General features: G+C 48.2%; 1 protein-coding gene across 1 annotated transcript; it reads right to left on the bottom strand.

Annotated features, from left to right (window-relative positions):
• Positions 1-1,759: 1,759 nt before the first annotated feature.
• On the bottom strand, positions 1,760-4,843 carry A4GNT (alpha-1,4-N-acetylglucosaminyltransferase). The gene is made up of 3 exons (XM_003208986.4): positions 4,690-4,843; positions 3,331-3,780; positions 1,760-2,371 (listed from the first exon to the last, which is right to left on the bottom strand). The coding sequence occupies exons 1-3, from the start codon at positions 4,792-4,794 to the stop codon at positions 1,760-1,762; spliced, it is 1,167 nt and encodes a 388-aa protein (XP_003209034.2). The 5' UTR covers positions 4,795-4,843.
• Positions 4,844-7,468: the final 2,625 nt, after the last annotated feature.

Raw genomic sequence — 7,468 nt, 5'->3', positions numbered from 1 at the left:
TCTTGTGACACTTAAAACCAGGGAGAAAAAGCAGCCTCCGATGCCCAAATTGGGCAAAACTCTGCGTCTGTGGGCAGCGCCGTGAAACCCACTGCCCTGTGCTGAGCTGTGTGAGCTGCACCTCAGGAAAGGGAGCAGCAAAATGTCCCCCATGGCCTCTGCTGGCCCTCAGCATGGACTCAGAGTGCACTGATTGAGTTCAAATGGGCCCTCAGTGTGCACTGATTGAGTTGAGTGCTCACTGGAGGATGGGGCTGAGCCCATGGGGTTGGATGGAGACCCAAACCCACCATCCAAATGCATAAACCCCAAGTGTGCGGAGAGCTTTCTTCTCCCTATCGGTCCTGCTGCCACTTCTAGCTGCAGAAAGCAGGCTGCAGATTGCAGCATGCTCATTAGCTGCTGTGTTTACAGAAGATAGCATTGTACAGATGGCAAACATTCTACGACGGGCAAGCCATCCGCCCCCGCCTCTCTGCTCCCAACCTAAAAACAGCTGCTCAGACAGACGCAGAAGAGATTTGCAAGCTGGGAGTTGGGTGGATTTGCATTACTCTTATGGGAAGAAAATAAACGTCAGTGCAAGAGAATGCATTGCTTTCCTGAAGAATATAAGGTCGCTGGGTGCTCTGATGGGATTAGATGGGGTCTCCCTTATTCTGTTCCCCTCTGGATGGCCCCAAGAATGGGGCAGCATGGAGGGAGCTCAGAGAGGCTGATGGGGAGATGTGCCCATGGGAATCCTGGCTTTGGGCAATAGTTCCACGTGGGAACCAGCACCTTCAGGGTGAGCGGGATGCCAGTGAGAGGGAAGGAGACAAAAATGCAAAGTGGGAACCTAAAAGAGATATGAGGAAGAAATAGGTGACAGCTATGAGGAAGAAAAAGGTGACCTTCCTAACACCTCCTGAAAGGGCTTTCTAGGGCTGTTATTCTCCATTTTACTGGTAACAGAAACCCATTATTTCAATGGGATATGGGAGTGCCAGTAGGCAAGTCCCATCAGTTCTTGGTGCCTCAGCACCTCCTCTTCAGGAGATGCAACACTTTGCAGCCAGAGCTGACTACAGAGCCTGGGGAAGGGCAGCCTCATTCTGAAGGAGCCAAAGAAGATGTGTGAGAGTGCAAATATGTCAAAAAAAGGGAATCTTTTTCCAGGGGAAAGCAAGCTCAGAGGTTGTGGTGGTTTACTATCCATTTTATTTTAACTTGCACTGATATGTCCCTCTCGAAAATGGAGGGTATAAAGTTCATGTGAGAAAAGCTCAGATTAACGAGAAGACAGTAGTTTGGGCTACTCTTCATTAGCAGTTACTGTCCTCCATCCCCTGCCATCCAATCCCCGTGCATTACACCTGCTTGGAGGCCTCAGCCCACCCCAAGGCCCATTGTGCTGGCAACTTGTCTGATGTGTAGCCAACAATTCTGTCAAGAGGAGCATCTGAAATCCATCCTAGGAAGGCAGCAGGTCTTTTTACGAGCACCTCCTTTCACAAAGCTCAGAGAAAGGTCCACAAGTCCCTTTGACTCATTAAGGTTTGGTTCACGAGCACCTCTAAAGAAATAAAACCAAATTTCCTAAACCTCTCACGCAAAAGTGTTGTTATGATGTCTCTGCAGGCTGCATCCAATGCGTATGTTCCTTAGCAGCCTAAAGGAGCATGGGCAGTGGTTATGCAAAGGTCTTTTGACTGCAGAGCCAGCTGCTGACACCAACGGGGCCAGTCTGGAAGAATCACTCCTTCCTTCTTCCTACACATCACACAGAGTCCTCATAGCTTGTGAAGACCCTGAGCTCCGCGTTTTGGATCAGGTCCTCATAAGTGCTGGGGCAGTAGGTTTTGTACAGCTTTTCAGCCAGCGAGTTGCTCCCAGCAACCACAGCTTTGCGGTTGCGGTTCATGAAGTTCCACAAGTGCAGAGCGTAGGAGTGGTTGAAGTCAGGGACTTTGTCCCATACATCGTAGTAGCGGCTCCAGGCTGGGTACGGGATGGGATAGAAACGCTGTGGGTTTAAGAAGGAGATGTTCTGACAGCTGTGATCCTCAACGCCTTTGAAATCTGTGAGATTGCAGATGGCTTTAAGCATCCTCGTCATTAAAAAGGGCCCCTGGTTCCCCCAGATGTTCCCATTGTACTTGAGAACAAAATTCTCCATGCAGTCCCAAATAAATTTGTGATGGGCAGGGAAACCAAAGATCCCGTTGCTGGAAAACCTTGACTTCTGTGCTGCCAGGAAGCTTCCCTCGGGGATGGGCCTGATGGAGATGACATCTGTGTCCATGTAGATGCCTCCATACTTCCAAATGAGGGCCAGTCTGCTGGCGTCAGAGCTGACATGGACCCAGTTCTTCTCCTCTTCGGGGTCTACCTGCAGTCAGAAAGGCAAGACAGTGATGCTTGGAGAATGACCACCCATCCACCCATCAGGATATGAACTGCACCATAAAACACTCCTACATTAGCAGTCCCCGTGCCTTCAAATGTCACTGATTGCCTTTCCTTCCTCCAGCTATTGAATTTTATTGGAAAAAAAAAAAAAGATAATAGTGCAGTGTAGAGCAATGCTTTGTTAATGTAAGTGAACATTTCACTTTGTGTTTTTTGAAAACTCACAGTGTTAAACCAATGATGCCATGAATCATTGCTTGCTGTATTACTGAACCTGAAACCACTTTAAATGTTCCCTTCCTTATCACTCTCAGATCTTCCAAACATGCCTGCAGGTTTCCATAGACTTTATTAGTTTGGGGAGCTATTTCTTCCTCAGGAAAAGGAAGAGTTTGAAGGAAATCCAGCTTCATCACTTGTCCTGCAGGGAGATGGAGCCAAACAAACCTGACAAAAGCTTATTACAAGTGGTTTGCCAGGAGCTTGTTTTCAGGGTGGAGCTTGCGAGATCTCACCTTGGGTTTGGACATTGCGGTTACAAAAACTGAAATCTCTCTCACATCTAATCTCCTGTGGGCTGTATCAGTGTGTGGCAGCCTTAATAAGTGCTCAGAGGACTCGGGCGGACTAGCTTCTGTTGAGTAAGATTATTAAGTGCTGTTTTATCAAAACACATGTGCAATCTATTTTTACCAACGCTCTGTTTGCCAAAAATCTGATTCTCCAGATAGTGGGAAATTGCTGATATTATGTTCAGTAAATAGATAGATGAATACATTGCAAAACATGGCAAAAATAAACACATTCTGAACCAGAACAATGAAAGTGGCTGGTTTCTCATTGCCAAGCCTGCGCTCCTCCCTTCATTTCAAGCCTTCTGTAGAGTTTTCCCACCATCATTTCAATGTTTCCTTACTTCCCCCTCGTCACGACCCTCACCTCGTTGTACCACTGCAGAAGAGGGGTCTCCTGGAAGACATTTTCCATCTGGAGAGGAAAAAGGAAGACATTCTTCATAGAAGATAAAAGCGAGAAGGCCGTGTAGCTGGAGTTTGAGTCCAACACGGTGTCATTTGTCAGCCCCTTCATGAAGAGGATGATGGGCCTGTCCTGGTAGATCCTGGCAGCAGACTCCACGGAGCAGGACACCAGTGGTGGTGGTTCCAGGCGCTCTGTCGTCTCCAGGAAGATGATGCTTCTGCCCAGGTTGAGGACCTGCTCAGGTGTCAGGAATTGCTTGGGCATAGGCATACAGGAGAAGAAGCAGCCGGATAGCAAGGAGATCTCGTACAAAATGCCGGAGACGAAGAAGAAGCAGAGGCATATGTGGATTTTCTTCAACATTCTTGTTTTCCCTTGGGCTTTGAAGTGATGCCTCAGACATATATGCTAAGGAGAAACAGGGAAAAGCAAAAATATGTATCTGTGTTATGGCTTAGCAGGACTGGGAGTTGTTGGACTAGCTTTGGAAAGTGTGGCATGAAGGTAGCATAATCATGCCTTTACTCTTAGCAGGAAGGCAGCATAGTGATACTCATGCCTTTCCCCCATAGCACTGTTCCTGGAGGTGTTCAGGAGCTGTGGAGATGTGGCACTGAGGGACAGACCTTGTCAGTGGGCATGGTGGGGATGGGTTGTCATTTGCTCCTGATGATCTCAGTGATCTTTTCCAACCTTAATGATTCTATGATTGTATGAAGCCAGCAGTGTGATACTCATGCCTTTCCCTAGGACAAACCTGACATGAAACCTCGCAGTGCAGTGGGCTCTGCCTGAGGGATGAAGTGCTTGTAGCTTCAACTCCTCACCCCCAACCAGAAACTGGGGACTTGGAGAAGTCATGAAAAAGGGACACATGCTTACATCTCGTGGCACAGCCATGCAGTTGTTGAGTTGGAAAAGACCAAGCGTGAGATGGGATGAGATTTTGGCACCTCACCCTGGGGTTGGCTAGTGTAGTGAATGGTTCTCAAGCTTTGGAACATCATGCCAACATGTGCTTGTCCATAAGTAGGTGTCCTTGGGATGTCAGAACCGTAAACCCGAGGTGTGGTGGAGTTAAGTATCTCAGGGGACTATGAGTGCCAGCAATGGGGAAACCATAATTATAGCTTTGGACGTCTCAGCCAAAGGGAACATGAGCACATAGGAACTAAAGTCTCTCCCAGTCTACTCACACCTCAACTTTTATCCCAAAGCTGTGAGGGACTCAGATCCCGCAGGGATGAAGGAACCAGCAGAAGGCAGATAGAGGACAGAAAGCACACAGCTTTGTGCAAGCAAAGAGTTAGAAGATACCTGGATTATAGTTCTGATAAATCCACATTTCCAGCTTGTTCGTTGGCCATCAGGCCTCCTGGAAGCCCAGCTCCTGGAGGAAGACACCCAAACTGTCTGGATCATGCAAGGAGACTTCTGAAGGCAGCAGATGGATGCTCAGAGAAAAAGTGGCTTTACTTTCTCAGCCCAAGAGATGGTGTGAGGCCAATGGGGCCCACCTAAAAGGACAAAGAATGGACAGGTTTTGGACATCTCCAGCCTGCATCAGCACGGCCCTGCTCTTCAATCCTAGTCTCACTGCAGCACAAGCCCGTACTGCACCAGGGAGCTCTGGCTGGTGAGATGCAAGATTGAACCTTCGCTGAACTGCATCTACAGGCTCACAGTGTAGGGAAATCCCTCCTGAGATGACACCAGGCTGCGTGGGAGCAGCCACATCTGCTCTGTGGGGACCAGCTATCACCCTGGAGCCAGGGTCTGATGGAAGGAAGCTGCATTGAATGACAACTCAGACCAAGTGATCTCCTGAATGTGTTTGAAGACTGATTAATTAAAAGGAATGGTAGGAAATGAGACTGTGTGCTTGGTTAGTTAATAAGACGCATTACCATGTCACCCAGCCGGAATATAGATAAGTCTGCTGTGTAGAGAACCCCATGGAAATTCCCCTGGAAGCACTGAGCTTGAAGCTGTGACAGCTCTCGCTCCATTTTTCAGAGCTACATCTCATCAAATTAAATATTAAAGCAATGGCTGCTCCCATAAGTATGGCTTTCCGTGCTGCATAGCAAATTTTGCTGTTTCCCATTGCCAATGCATAGAAAATAGAAGGTTGCTTTTTTTTTTTTTTTTTTTTTCTTGCTATACTCCAGGTTCCTGCAACAGCACAGGAAAAAACACCAGGAGTGAAGCAGTGAGATGCTGCAATCACCAGCATGGTTGTGGGGATAATCTTCTGGCCAAGTCCAGCAAGTTTGCAGCCTGCAGGGGAGGAGATGCTGTTTTTTCTTTAATGAATGTTTTTCCCTTCTTTTTCTGACTTCCTCCTCTTGCACAGGGGCTCTGCAGAGGAGACCAATCCCCACCTCCAGGGCCTCTCTGCAGATAGGGAATGTGGACGGAAGACAAGGAGCAGAGAGCAAACACAAAGGTTCGGAAACGACGTGTTCCTGAGCCTGCTGATAAAGCCAGCGGAGCTACAATGCTGGATTTCCTTCCACATTCCCCTCCTGCCTCTCTCAGACAGATTTTGACATATTTCTAGTCACTTGAATATAAAACAGGAGACGTTTAGCAGCTCTCTCACCAGCCTTGGCTTGGTCAGAATTTCAAACTCTTCTTCCTATTATTTTCCCCTCCAAATCCCAGTTTAGACCCAAACCATGCACGCATGTCTGCTGTTTCCATGCAGTCTGGAGACTGATGCTCCCTCTCATCCTTTGCAATGTTAAAAATCTCAATGCCAGTCTGCTGGCTTTGGTTTTGATGAGAAATGGGACCACCTGGACTTTCCCATTACTTGTTGAGCATTTCCTCTCCGATGGCCTCGAGATCCAACATCTCCTGTCTGAACGAGGAGCCCAGCAGAGCCGTGGTCGTTCAAATTTAAAACAGTCCAGAAGGCATTTTATTTGCAAATTGTGGAGGGAGAATAAGTAGACCCTCCAACAGCTATCAGCTCCGTGTACAACATTGTGCGGAGCGACGCCAATCTTCATCGTCTCATTCTGGGAAATTGTTTTGCTTGGTTGGTTTTCCGAAACCCACTCTGTGGCGAGTTAGAATTCTCATCACATTTGACCTGGAGGCTGCTGTTATCAAAATGTTCACTTCTCAGCTCAAGTTAAAAGGACTGCAGAGCCGCGCGTTAAAAATAAATCCCAGCCATTGAATAGATTACCCTGCTGAGTGGGCTGCTTTTCGGCTGCAGCAGACGGCACGCTGGCTTGATGGCCCTTCTTGTAAAGATATTTCTTTTCTCCAGGCAATTGCAGCATTTCAAGTGCGGGATGAAAACGGTTGGGAGACTACAAGTGAGATTAGGAGAAGTGCCGCGTGCTACAGCACGGCTCCAGCTGTGTGATAACTCCTCTGCCATGCCCACAGGACACGTGTAGCAGGAGGGTGCAGTGGGATTTTGGGGCTTCCTCTGAGAGTCAGTGAGTTTTGCACCCAGCCGACAAGGTGGCCATCCTTATTCCTCCAGGTGGGGAATAACTGTGTGCCATTCAGTGCTGATGCACTCATGGCATTGCTTGGGCTTGCACTCCCGTGTCTTTGCAGAAGCTGAGCAAATTGCAGCTGCAATCAAGTCAGTGCCTGTGCGTGCACTTCAAAGGCAGTTCCCCTCCTGATTTAACACCAGGCACGTGTGGAAACCTGTATCAAATGGAAGTCCTATAGAAGAATATACCATATTCATTGCAGACTAATTAATGCAGATGTTCCAACTTCTAGCAGTGCACACAAGTAAAGGCGCTTCCTCCCACACCACTTTTCCCTCTTTCCAATTCCCCAACCTGGCATGTTTATAGATAAATCAAAACTCACCTTTTGGCTGGAATAATCCAGCAAAGCCCTTGGTCCTCTGGGAAGCAAAGCCGAGCTGGAGCAGGCAGGAAGGTGCTGGAGGAGCTGCAGTGCCTCTCCTCTATCTTTTCCTGTGCCAGGGCTCGGAGCAGCCTCATAGCTTGCTCTTTACCTGCTCTGGTGTTTGCATTCTTGGTGCTCTGAGATAACACTGAGGAAGGAGCTGGGGCTGATCTCAGAGGCACAGGCACACAGCAGCAGGCAGCGC

This window comes from Meleagris gallopavo, chromosome 11 (assembly GCF_905368555.1).
Source record: "Meleagris gallopavo chromosome 11, MGAL_WU_HG_1.1, whole genome shotgun sequence".
Classification (NCBI taxonomy): Eukaryota; Metazoa; Chordata; class Aves; order Galliformes; family Phasianidae; genus Meleagris; species Meleagris gallopavo.
Note: the sequence above shows the minus strand (reverse complement) of the source record. Positions and strands in the feature narration are given on the sequence as shown.

Bases quoted from the DNA above. Each gene is read 5' to 3' on its own strand.
- A4GNT (XM_003208986.4), bottom strand. From the start codon at position 4,794: ATGATCCAGACAGTTTGGGTGTCTTCCTCCAGGAGCTGGGCTTCCAGG. The intron at 3,781-4,689 runs GTATCTTCTAAC...GTTTCTCCTTAG, and splicing joins TTATCAGAACTATAATCCAG to CATATATGTCTGAGGCATCA. The intron at 2,372-3,330 runs GTGAGGGTCGTG...TTCTGACTGCAG, and splicing joins TTCTGCAGTGGTACAACGAG to GTAGACCCCGAAGAGGAGAA.